The sequence below is a fragment of the Mirounga leonina genome, unplaced genomic scaffold (genome assembly GCF_011800145.1).
Source record: "Mirounga leonina isolate KUSES-001 unplaced genomic scaffold, KU_Mleo_1.0 Mir_93, whole genome shotgun sequence".
Lineage (NCBI taxonomy): Eukaryota > Metazoa > Chordata > Mammalia > Carnivora > Phocidae > Mirounga > Mirounga leonina.
The window spans coordinates 24024510-24037851 of NW_023270854.1; the positions used below are offsets into that span (position 1 = coordinate 24024510).

The 13342-nt window shown below is 47.9% G+C and overlaps 1 protein-coding gene across 1 annotated transcript in view; it reads left to right on the plus strand.

The window, feature by feature from the left end:
* Positions 1 to 13342, plus strand: part of MYO5B (myosin VB) — a 334133-nt gene that overhangs the window by 286645 nt on the left and 34146 nt on the right. Inside the window, exons 23-26 of the mRNA XM_034995772.1 lie at positions 5230 to 5314; positions 6726 to 6874; positions 7966 to 8085; positions 10080 to 10220. Of these exons, the coding sequence (XP_034851663.1) occupies positions 5230 to 5314; positions 6726 to 6874; positions 7966 to 8085; positions 10080 to 10220 (495 nt within the window). The remainder of the gene's footprint in view (positions 1 to 5229; positions 5315 to 6725; positions 6875 to 7965; positions 8086 to 10079; positions 10221 to 13342) is intronic.

The following is a 13342-nucleotide window of genomic DNA, read 5'->3' on the forward strand; positions in this document are numbered from 1 at the left end:
GCCTCATTCCTGGAACTCTCAGCACTACATCTGCAGGAGGACTTGTGATAGAAACCGAGTCCATCTGAACTGAGAGAATGAAAAAGCAGCAATACCATGTAGCAGAGAAGGGACAGTTTCCTGGAACATGGTTTTGAGCCACATTTTGAAGGACGTTGAAAACTCTGAAATTGGAAGACATTGAATTGTGTAGAGAGACTGTTGCCGAAGTAAGTACTTGGAGGTTTTTGTAAGCCTCCAGAGACCCTGTGTATCAGCGGTTCTCCCTGCACAACCGTAGAGAGCAAGCCATCTGCAGATCCGCCAGGCTCCCAGAGTAGCGGGCGCACCTGTGAGAGTCGCTGCCTTCTGAGCCCCTATGGCGGGGGGCGGGGAGGACAGGTGACCTCATTCCTGGACTCCAGCCTTGTTGAAATTCTCTCCTGACCCTTCCCACACGATGCTGAGCTTTGTGGGGGAGAGGCAGCTGTCCTCTTACCTCACCCCCCAGCGCCTTAAGCTGAACTTTAAAGCTAGGGGGGAAGGGAGGGTAGCATTTACTCATAAATAGTTGAAATTCAGATGTCAGGAAGGTTTCTGCCCTTTAGCCAGCATCCCTGGGGCCTCCATTCTTGCTTTTACTGCCAAAGGGCTCTGGCAGAGTCTGAAAGGTGTTTCTCTGATGGGAGTGCCGGTGGGTCCATCAGGGACCTATCTCCTAGGCAGTGGTCCCCGGAGGTTACCCTCTAGTCTCAGCTACCGTGAACATGGTGGTGTACCAAAGATATCCTCTTTGAGGCTCTTTCTACACAGGCTGGGAGGAATCCTCTCCCCCCCGCCCCCAAACCACTGCCAGTAGATCATGAAATGTACCAAACATGGCTAGAAGTGAGGACTTGAACCAGGGAATGCAGTCATTCATTGCATCACTTACCAGTCTTGGAGCTGTGAAGAAGCTCATCACTTAGAGCCTGTCTTATACTCCTCTTTTTATCTTTTGTCACATTGAGCACAGGGTACTGTGCTTAGTGGATAGGCTTATTTGTGGAATGATTTTTTAGCAGCTTTATTGAATATAATTCACATACCATAGTTTACCCATTTAAAGTGTACAATTCAGTGTTTTTTAAAGTAGTTTTACAACTATCGCAGAGTCTAATTTAGAATATTTTTATCACCACCCCCAAAAAAACTGTATCCATTAACAGTCACACCCCATTCCCCATCCTATCCTTAGGCAACCACTAATCTACTTTCTGTCTCTATAGATCTGCCTATTCTGTACACTTTATATGAATGGAATCATCATACGTGACTTTCTGACCTTTTTCACTTAGCATCATGTTTTCAAGATTTATCCATATTGTAGCATGGATCAATACTTTATTGCTTTTCATTGCTAAATAGTATTTCATCATATGGACATGCCGTATTTTGTTCATCAGTTCATTGATGGACATTTGGATTGTTTCCACTTTTTGGCCCTTCTGAATAACACTCCGGCAACCATCTGTATACAAATTCTTGTGTAGACATAGGTTTTCATTTCTCTTGGAAACCTAGGAATGGAATTGTTGGTCTTACCAGGGTTAAAATGCAATTTTCGAGGAACTTCCAAAGATGTTGCACTGGTTTATGTTCCATCAGCAGGATATGAGAAGTCTGATTTCTCCACGTACTCTCCAACATTTGTAATTATCTTTTTGTATCATAACCATCATAGTATATGTGAGGTGATAAATCATTGCGGTCTTGGTTTGCTTTCCCCTAATGACGTTGAATATTTTGTCATGTGCATATTGGCCACATGAAGTGTCTATTCAGTTTTTTTTCCCATTTTTTGATTGGATTTCTTTTTCTCTGTTGAGTTGTAAATACTCTGTATATTCAGGGTCCAAGTCCCATATCAGATAATTTACAAATATTTACTCTCATTCTGTGAGTTGCCCTTTGCCTTTGATAGTATCCTTTGAAGCCGAAAAGTTTTTAGTTTAGATGAAGTCCAATTTAAATGTTTTTTCTTTGGTTGCTTGTGCTTTTGGTGTTGTATTAAGAAACCATTGACTAATCCAGGGCCACAGAGATTTGCTTCTATGTGTCTGCCAAGAGTTTTGTAGTTTTAACTCTTACATTTAGGTCTTTGATACCTTTTTAGCTTATTTTCGTATATAGTGTGAGGTAGGAGTCCAATTTTATTTTGTATGTGGAAATCTAGTTGTCCCAGCCATTTGTTGAAAAGACTGTTCTTTCCTCATTGAATTGTTTTTCTTCTCCAATTGCCCTGTCCAGAATCTCCAGTGCAACGTTGAATAGTTTGGGTGAGAGCAGATATCCTTGTGTTTGTCCTGACCGTGGATGCAAAAGGCATTCTGTGTTTCACCATAAAGTCTGATGTTGTGGGTTTTTATGGATGCCCTTTATCAGGCTGAAGAAGGCCCCTTCTATTCCTAGTTTGTTGAGTTTTTATCATGAACATTTGGTAGCATTTTGTTAAGGGTTTTTTGCATCTGTACTCATAAGAGATAATGGTCTGTGGCTTTCCTGTGATACCTTTGTCTGGTTCTGGTATCGGGATATTACTAGCCTCACAGAACGAACTAAAAAGGGACACCTGGGTGGCTTAGTCATTGGGCATCTGCCTTCGGCTCAGGTCATGATCCCAGGGTCCTGGGATCGAGTCCCGCATCGGGCTTCCTGCTCCCTGGGGAGCCTGCTTCTCCCTCTGCCTCTGACTCTTTCTCCTGCTTGTGCTCTTGCTCACATGCTCTCTCTCAAATTAATAAATAAAAAAATCTTTAAGAAAAAACTGAAAAATGTTCTCTACTGTTGTATGAAATAACCAGTGCAGAATAGATACTCATTTTTCCCTCAGGTTTTTGCAAAGTGGTGGAATGATTTTATTTTATTTTTTAAAGATTTTATTTTGGGTGCTGCAGAAGGAAGGGGAGCTTGAGAGAGAAACAGCATGAGAGGGGAGAGGGTCAGAGGGAGAAACAGACTCCCCGCTGAGCCAGGAGCCCGATGCGGGACTCGATCCCAGGACCCTGGGATCACGACCTGAGCCGAAGGCAGTCGCCCAACTGACTGAGCCACCCAGGCGCCCTAAGTGGTGGAATGATTTTAAAGCCTCTGTTTCCACTTAGTGCCTAGTGAAGGGACTGTTGTAGAACCATCTACAAATATTCGTCAGCACTCTATGCTGTGCCTGCCGCTCTTACTCCACATACATCATCTCACTGAATCCTGAGAGCAGCCCTGTGAGGTGCAAGTCCATGTCACCGAAAGGGACCTGTGGTTTCTAGAGCCAGAGCTCTGTGGCTGTGAAGCTCATTGTCTTGCCTCCAGCCAGATTTGCTGTGCTTTGATAGCGGCGTGATCGCAGGGGTTCTTTCCATGCTGCCTTGGCGGTGGTTCAGAGAGCCTCCAGGGAAGTGGGACTCAAGTCCAGATGCCTGAATTAAGGGCCCCTGGGCACGTGTCCTTCCTTTTCCCGTCCAGTTTCTGCAGTGCTCACTTCCTTACCTCTGTCATGAAGGCAGGGATGGATGCAACATTGGTGGGGAAAACAACTCGGTGGCCTTCTGCAACAGGAGTCTCCAGGGGGTCCAGAGAGAGAATGCAGAGGTGGTTCCACTGCACGCGAGTTCCCGTGTTACAGGAGAAAGAGAGCCCTTTCTCATCCTCCTTGATAACAGCTAATAACTTCTCATTCTCTTAGAACACGTCTGAATTGTTACATTTCTAAATCTATACAAACATTTGCCCCAGTCCTGAATAGCCAAAGATTTTCATTTGAAAAAGCTTGCCACATGTGGTTTTAATTCTTTCTCTGAGCAGACCAGAATTTTTCTTTAATCACTGTTTTCTTTTTGTGCCATTTCCAGTACTAGTCACTTCGTGCTTCGTTTGGGGGTCTCGTAAGAAGCTAAACACTAGAGCTCCCCTTCCTTCTGCAGCACCCAAGCTGTGCTGGTCCAGGGAGACAGGCGAGGGCAAGTGGGATGAAGACCAGAGAGAATTCTTCATTGTGAGCTCTGGGCTTTCCTGACACTCAGGTTTGAGAGCTCAAAATTTACCAAGACAAGCAGCCAAACACAAGAGGTGAAAGCCTGTCGTCAGTTCCTGCGCACGGCATGTGAGCGTCGTGCTGACTTTTCATGAGGTTTTTGTGGGCCCTGGAAGACCATAAAGAGCTCATCTGTCTTGTTTTAATGGGATTTTTCTTTCAATGTAACAGTTTTCCCCCTTGAAACAAAAGCAGTTTTGGCTGACTTGATTTTCTTTTTTCCTTTTTTATTTAAATTCCATTAGCCAACATATAGCACATCATTACTTTCAGATGTAGTATTCATTGATTCATCAGTGGCGTATAACACCCAGTGCTCATCACATCACGTGCCCTCCTTAATTCCCATCACCCAATTACCCCGTCCCTCCACCCCCCTCCCCTTCCCCAACCCTCAGTTTGTTTCCCAGAGTCAAGAGTCTTTCATGGTTTGTCTCCCTCCCTGATTTCTTCCCATTCAGTTTCCCCTCTCTTCCCCTATGATCCTCTGCACTATTCCTTATATTCCACATACGAGTGAAACCTTATGATTATTGTGTTTCTCTGATTGATTTATTTCACTTAGCATAATACCTTCCAGTTCCATCTATGTCTATGTAAATGGTAGGTATTCATCCTTTCTGATGGCTGAGTAATATTCCCTTGTATATATGAACCACATCTTTATCCATTCATTTGTTGAAGGACATCTCAGCTCCTTCCACAGTTTGGTTACTGTGGACGTTGCTGCTGTGAACATTGGGGTGCAGGTGTCCCTTCATTTCACTATATCTGTATCTTTGGGGTAAATACCCAGTAGTGCAATTGCTGGGCCGTAGGGTGGCTCTATTTTCAACTTTTTGAGGAACCTCCATACTGTTTTCCAGAGTGGCTGCACCAGCTTGCATTCCCACCAACAGTGTAGGAGGGTTCCCCTTTCTCCACATCCTTGCCAACATTTGTTGTTTTCTGCCTTGTTAATTTTAGCCATTCTACCTGGTGTAAGGTGGTTTTTCATCATGGTTTTGATTTGTATTTCCCTGATGACAAGTGATATGGAGCATTTTTTCATGTGTCTATTGGCTGACTTGATTTTCTTAAGAGCATTTAAACATAACCAGCTGAACCTCAAACCCCACAAAAGGAGCCTTTCCTTTGCCCAGCTGCACAGGGCAAACATTTTCTCCTGTTGCTCTCCCTTTCAGCAAGTTGCAGTCCTGGAGCAAGAAAATGCCCTCTTAAAAGATGAGAAAGAACAGCTTAACAACCAAATCCTGTGCCAAGCGAAAGGTAAGTGCAAAGTGCTTGATTTTTCATTTTGGAGTTCAATTTCTTTTCCACACTGATTTTCCCCCAAAGACTCCTAGCAAGAACACAGTTAAGACGGTGCACTGGGGAAAGGGCTTTAATACACATAAAAGAAGGGTGGTCTTTACGATGCTGCTGTGACTCTTGGTTTTAAGAGTTGAATGTGGTGAGACACGCACATGATGGACAAAGTAGTGCATGGGATTTGGAGCCCAGGGAACCTGCACTCAAAGAATGACTACCACATGCTACTGCCTGGCTTTGAGCAACTCCCTTAATGACTATAGTCCTCAGTTTCTTCATCTGCAAAATGGACATAAAAGTACAGACCTCAGAAGTATGAAGCACTTAGCATGGTGCTTGACACATAATAAGCACCTCGGAGCTGTCATTCCTGCTGATTTTAAACTTTAGCATCCATAATACATGTTGTGATTTCTTCTGTTAATGTTCGCTGAAGGACAAATCGGGTCAGATCCCAGCCAGCCTTGCACCACCATCAACCACCATGTGCTGTCTGGCCAAGGAGAAGCAGTGGGTGTCCACAGACCCCAGTCCTTGCCTGGCTCAGTGGATCCGTTAAGCAAGTCACTCACCTTCTCCCATCCTTAGGTCTCTCTCCTGCCTGAACCACCCAAGGGCACAGTCCCGGCCAGCATGAAATCTCATTGAAAACTTAAACTTTTTAATTTCCCTTTAAAAATGATTTCTTTCTACTGGTATAAATAATAAGTTTTGGTTGTGGGGGAAAGCCCATCCATGTGATCTATTTGCCTTCCATCCTTCAATCTCCCTACACTTCAAGAACACGGAAGATCAGGAATGGGGACAAAAGTGGGGAACAAAGCCTGGGTTCTTCCAGGGACGTTGCTAGCAGCTGCCGTGACAGTCATCACGGGAGAGAAGTTGGTGCGTTAAGTGAGGGAATGAACCGTAGGCTGTCTGCTGCTCTCGCACTTTCCCAAAAGCAGGGTGGCCTCTCCCCCTTCTCTGAATACTGACGCCACCATAGCCAGCTGCCCTTCGCTCTGCAGTGGGTGAGGTTGCTGGATAAAAGCATCCGGGGTCCATGGAAGGAGCTCGTCATGGACAGCCTTTTAAGAAGAGATTAATCAGGGGTGCCTGGGTGGCTCAGTCGTTGGGCGTCTGCCTTGAGCTCAGGTCATGATCCCAGAGTCCTGGGATCGAGCCCCGCGTCGGGCTCCCTGCTCCGCGGGGAGCCTGCTTCCTCTCCCGCTCCCCCTGCTTATGTTCCCTTTCTCTCTGTGTCTCTCTCTGTCAAATAAAATCTTTAAAAAAATAAAAGATTAATCAGAAAGCATGAGGCAATCAATACATGTGAGGGGAATCCATTCAGAAAGCAAAACTGCAGCTTAGTGTGCTTGCTTTCCAGATGAATTTGCCCAAAACTCCGTCAAGGAAAATCTCGAGATGAAGAAAGAGCTGGAGGAGGAGCGCTCCCGCTACCAGAACCTCGTGAAGGAATATTCGCGGCTGGAGCAGAGATACGACAACCTTCGGGATGAGCTGACCATCATCAAGGCAAGGAGGGCAGTCCTGCCCCTGTCCCCGCGCCGGCCCCGCGTCTGGCTTTCCGCCGCCATTCCCGCACGGCTCGGGCCCCCACGCTGCCGCCCGCTGCGCTGCACCTGCCGAAGGTTCTCACACAAGTAACGGGGCCCGGCGATCCTTCCCAGGGATGGCTCCGTTCCCAGCTTTTGGGGTCTCACAAAGATCTCAGGAGCCGAAGGAAAAATCCCACCCAGGTGTACGCTGTCTGTCTTGTTCCCTGTTCTGGGAAAATTCCTGAGTTGAAACAGTGACGGTGTGGGGGGAGTACTGATCTCTGCCTCCCTGGCAGGACTGCGGGGGGACGCCCAGGGGCTGATTGTTTCTCCCAATCTTCTACTGAAACGCAATAGACAGAGAAACGTCCTATTTCAGGATTTGTCATTCTTTTGACACATAAACATTGCCCACATAAACATTGCCTCCAGAAATGCATCCTCAAACGAGATTGATAAGTTAATTGCATAGAAACCAGGAAGAGAAGCTAAATAGGAACATATATAAATACAAAATTTTCTGACCAAGGTCAGTTTTTACTCTCAAAGCCGAATCATATGCAAGGGGAAAAAAAAAAAATTTTTAAACGAACAGTATAAATGGTAACCTCTATTTCTAATATGCTTACTATTTTCATAACATTGGGGGGGGCACAAGTGTTGTATGAGGTCATTACAGGCAGTTTGCCGGGGGGCCAGGGACAGGACGGTGTGTTCGTACTTTCAGGGCAAGACCAGGAGAATACGGGTCGTTTCCCCGGGACTTTCAGAGAAATGGGCCTACGTGTTAGGGATTTGGACCTCAGGACGAGACTCATCAGGGAGTTCGGTCCTGCCATGGGTTCCTTCCCGTGGGCATTTGGTTAGCTAGATGGATAACGGTAAGAACGGTCCGTGACGTTTCTGTGGGAGTTAGCTCCGTTAGCCATTGTTCCCAGCAAGAGTAACACCTGTTCTTGTTGACAAATGAGGCAGAAGTCCAATTCTAGGATCTACTGGCCTTTGAACAGGAACAGTTCCCGTTAACAGTAGTTTGTTATGAGTACTCACATTTTTCTCCTTCAACAGCAGACCCCAGGCCACAGGCGGAACCCATCAAACCAAAGTAGCTTAGAGTCTGACTCCAATTACCCCTCCATCTCCACATCTGAGGTCGGAGACGCAGAGGATGCCCTTCAACAGGTGGAGGTGAGTAAGGCAGGCTGGAGGCTGCTGTCCGTGGTCCAGGGGGAGTGGAGCTGTTTGAGGTTTCCCAGCTGGGGGGAGACTTCCTCTTCTGGTTGGTGGGGCTTCTTCCTGACGACGGATCACTTGGACTGCAGGGAACTTAGAGACAGTACCCTGGAGTTAATATTTACTGTGCAAAGCGATACATTGCTGTTTACCTTACCCACTATCCAGGGAGAAAGAAAGAAGGTAAATCCCTGGTTGGCACTCTTATAAAACTGAGAACCTACGGCAGAGAGGTAAAATGACGGGCTTGAGAAGGAACAGCTCTGGGGCACCTGGGTGGCTCAGTCAGTTAAGCCTCCGACTCTTGATTTCAGCTCAGGTCATGATCTCAGGGTCGTGAGATTGAGCCCCGTGTCCGGTTCCATGCTAGGCATGGAGTCTGCTGGAGGTTCTCCCCCCACGGCCTCTCTAATTAAAAAAAAGAAGAAGGAACAGTATAGTCATTAAAATAGAGATTATCATCCCCATTTAGTATCACACACATACAGAATATCCATACATATGCAAGAATTCTTTTTTTCCCTGACCAAGAAGCTGGATCAAACTCGGAGAAGAATTATTTGGACTATTTGGAACCATACATGTTTGCTGAGTGACGACATCTTTGTCCCTAAATACGGTGCCACTCTGTGGACTTGGTAACCCGTGTGTGGTTTTGTCAAAGGTCCATAGTCACAGTTTTTCCTCCGGCATTTGAAAAGAAGAAGATCACAAGCACATAAGACCTTACAGAGCACATGAAAGACCTTGAGGAGAGACGGTCACAAACACGAATGTGCCCTGAGCACGTCTCTGTGCCAGGCACCGCGGGTGAGCCCTGGAGGAGGAGTGGTCACCGAGCCCGAGACAGCCCCTGCCCTCGTGGGGCTTGTTGGGTGCGGAGTCAGGCGACCATCAGGTGATGGGGGACGTTTGGGATATAACTGCGGGTGTATATGTGATGCATATGATGAGAGACGGCGAGTGACAGAAGGTGGGCAAGGATAGAAAAGGAGCCCCTGGGACAAGAAGGCGGTCTGTCATACAGTTCAGTGTGGTCTGCTGCTGGTCGTGAGCACCTGGCAAGTGCTTAACACACGCTTGCTTAAGGCCCCTGGTCTTACCATTGCGATCTCCTAAGCCTGGGTCCCGGAGGCTTCAGCCTCTTGAGCTCCAGACGGGCCTCCCAGGTGTACGTGTGGCCTTTTCTGCAGACATAAGCACTTCCACCGGGGACTTCATTCTTCAGGGAAACTGAGGCCGGTTCTTAGGGTGAGCCAGGGCAGAGCACACTGCACTCCTGAAATGCGTGTTGAACCAAGTTACATGGTCACACACGTATACACGTGCACTTTAAAGTCCACATGGCTATGCCCGTGCAGACACCCACGTTCGCACATGCACACCTACACACAACAGAACCCCAGGGGACAAAGCCAGGCCTGAATCCAAAGGGGAAAAAATCCGGGAAACTGATGCTCTACGATCTGTGGAAGAAAGGGGTCCCATGGCAGGGAAGTGTTGGTTCTGTTTCAAGGCGCCATCCAGTGGTGGTCGATAACCCCTGTGCAGGGATCGGTAACCACATCGATTCTTCGTCAGGAAGCGTTAAAGCTTGCGCTTTCCCATTTTTCTGGTACGAGACCATTTCCATAAGTGAGCTCTTTTAACTTCCAAGTAAAATGGCTGTGTCTTTATCTATTCTTGGAATGTATGAGTGGTTATCTTAAGTGGCTCTCACCGAAATATAAATGGCCAAGACTCAGACGTTATCTAGACAGAAAATGAGCCTGGGGTGCCAACTTTACTATGAGAACTGATGGCTGGTTGGCGCTGGCTTTGCCTCTGGGGCGTGGGTTGATGTCTGGGTGGAGAGAGAAGACAGGCAGCTGAGAGAGAGGCAGGCTGTATGTCCCCTACGGCGCTGAAGCTCTTGAAACCTCCTTCCCGGCTCCCTGTGTTCCCTGAAGGACGTTGGCCTGGAAAAGGCGGCCATGGACATGACAGTCTTCCTGAAGCTGCAGAAGAGAGTGCGGGAGCTTGAGCAGGAGCGGAAGAAGCTGCAGGTGCAGCTGGAGAAGCGAGAGCAGCAGGACAGCAGGAAGGTGCAGGTGCGTGCTGGGGCTGCAGCCTGCAGAGCGGCCCCCGGGTACTAGCATCGAGTGACCCAGCATCCTCCTCCGTGGCCCATGGCCTCCGTGGCAGGCCGAGACGGCTGGGGTCCTGAGGGCGCTGGGCGTCAGGAGAGAGCTCCTCCTGCCGTTGGCGTCGTGTTGAGTCTTCTCTTCTTGCCGGTGCCCCCAGACCACCCCAGATGGACAGGAGGCGGCTATCCCAAGTACCCCCAGGGCAAGGGACTTCCAGAGGCAAAACGGGGGCAGGCGGGCTCTAGTATTGTCCCCTATTTGCCAGGAGGACCGGGATGTGTGATTCAAGGATAAATACAAGCCGCAGGCAGATTTTAGCAGAGAAAAATGATTTCCCCTTACGTGGAGTCTGGCCTGGACTTGAGTTAGCCCCACTCAGGTAGGGGTAGCCCAGGTTTGCAGTTGCTCACCCTTCTATCCCATGATTGCTCCCTGGCCTCAGCCCAGATTATCATCTGTATTTTCAGTCCTGAAAGGATATTGCTTGAAAACCTTAGTGTCCCCAGATCTCTCAGTGTCTCAGGGACCCACTTGGCACCTGCGCAATGCTCAGCACTCTGCTCAGAGTAGGTATTCAAAACGTTTATGAAATGAGATAAAAATGTAAGAAAACTCCCTGGCCATTGAGGAATTTGTGATCTAGGTTGGGAGGACCAGGCATAACATGGGTGAAAAATAAAGAATAACATCGGTAGTGCTCGAATACATGCAAGGTTGGGTACGGATTGGTGTGCTGTAGGAGTGGACAGAGCCCATGGAAGTTAGCGGTGAGACGAAGGGAGGAACCACATGTTGTTTCTTGGGAGGTAGAAGGACCACTTCTAATGGGGTAGAAGGCTGATTCTGACATGGGTCACATTGTTAGCTGACCTCCTAGTGGATTTGTCAAAGGCCTGTGCTCTGTTCTTAGGCTTGATTTGCCCATTGTGGAGTTCAACCCCCTTCCTGCATCTCAGCCTTGCCCCCACTCCTACCTCTGCACGTGGTCTCCTTTTGGTAGCACCTGGCTTCCCTTTCCCTTCAGATGTGATACAGACATTGATCTGTATTGCTAGCGTATTCTTGGGTATTCTTCTGAGCACTAAGTGGGGAGGTGAATCTTGTTGATGGACTTCAATCTCTAAGGTGGCTTAGCTTCCAAATAGAGAGTGAAAGGATTAGGTTTACAAATGCCTCGGTCCATTAGAAGAGAAGCTGCCCTGACAGGCAGCACACGTCAAATGTATGAAAAGCCACATCGATGACACCAGACAGTGGCTGACATCAAAGTCCCCGGCCCACTCAGCTATCCCCAGACGTTCACCCTCCAGGGTTCCCTACTGCAGAAATGCCAATAATTTTGAAATCTTGGCTTGAGGATTTTTCTTTGATACCAAATTAAAAAAAAGTTATCCCTTTCTTTAAAAGCAATCACTGAACAAGTGTTAGAACATAGGCTTGTCCCCTAGCCCTGAATGTGTCTTGAGGATCTCCCTTTAAGGAGAAGGATCTTGTTTTTGACAGTTTAGTAAGAAAAGCAGGAGTGGGGCAGGGGATGGAAGTTATGGAATCCCTCTACAGCACCCTGAACCTGAACTTTCAGAGATCATGTTCTTGGATCTGCTCTTGGTTGCAAGAGGGATCCTGAGCCGCCTGTGTCTTTCCTCTGGAGAGACATGCCCTGGGGTGTCAGCTATTGAGAGAGACCACGCTGTGGAGAAGGAGGGACAGAGACCTCGATAGCATGTGACATCAGCATGGGAGCCGGTCTGTCCCTGTACTGGACTTCCCATCCATCCAGCTCCCTGTTCCCAGGCCTGGCCCTGTCACCTTTGCCACCAGGGTAGTTCCAACAGGCTGCCCATTTAGAAACATAACTGCCAGTCCACCTTAATACAGCCCCCCAGACTGTAGGTGATCTCCATGTTCCCAGAAACAAATGCACCCCGCAGTGATCCGTGGCCGCACGGCACATCCACGCTTCACGGAACGCAAGCGCAGGCCTGTCACCGGGGCAGCAGGTGAAGAGCAGACCCGGACCGCTGCTGAGGCAGGAGGCAAGGCGGAGACTGGTACCCTGGACAGCAGCTTTCCCAGGTTGCAGGGGCAGGAAACCATGTGGTCAGTGTGGCAGCCCTGAATCTTGGAGAGTCTGCAAGAGGTGCCCAGCTCTCTCTGCCTGGGCTCACCTAACCCGTGCACGGCAGGTGGTGGCCTTACCTTGGACCTAAGGCTGCTAACATGTAGAAAATCTAATGAAGCACTGTCAGGTTTTAGCTCCAAAACCTATCTTATTCAAGGACTGTCACCCACAGCTTGAAATCACCCCGAGCACCCCACTTATGACGGTGTTCCTTCCCCTTCTCATTGACAGTTCAAGTCCAGTAGCTGCCAAATAATCATAGCAGTCATTGGTTCATTGAGTCCTAATGGGCTAGCATTACAGTTGCTGTCTACATCCTTCAGAGCTTAATGTCAGACAGCATTTATTGAGCATTGTAGGGGGTCAGCTGTCGGACTCCCTCCTGGAGAGGGACATGGAGGAAGCAGTTGGAAAAACAACACACATCCCAAAATACCTAAAAGTAACTCCTTAATCTTATTAATAAGAACATAATTATAGATTAACCTTCTTAATGGTATATAAGTTATGGTGCTGGTTTCCTCAGCTGCTGGAACAAAGTCCCACAAACTGGATGGCTCAAAACAACAGAAATTTCTTCTCTCATAGTTCTGGAGGCCAGAAGTCAAAAATGAAGGTTTTAACCGAGCTGTGCTTTCTTAAAGGCTTTGGAGGAGAATCCGTTCCATGCCCCTCTCTCTCTGAGCATCTGGTGTTGCTGGAAACCCTTGGTATTCCTTAGCTCCAGTTCCCTGACTTGGCACCGCATGACTCCAGTCTCTGCCCCCATCTTCATGTGGCATTCCTCCCTGCGTGGGTGTGGGGTGTGTGTACACATGCGTGCGAGACCTCCCTACTTGTAAGGACACCTTTAGGGCCCATCCTAATGACCTCATCTTGATTTGATTTTATCTGCAAAGACCCCATTTTAAATTAGGTTATGTTCAGAGGTACCAGGAGTTAGGACTTCAACATCTCTTTTGCG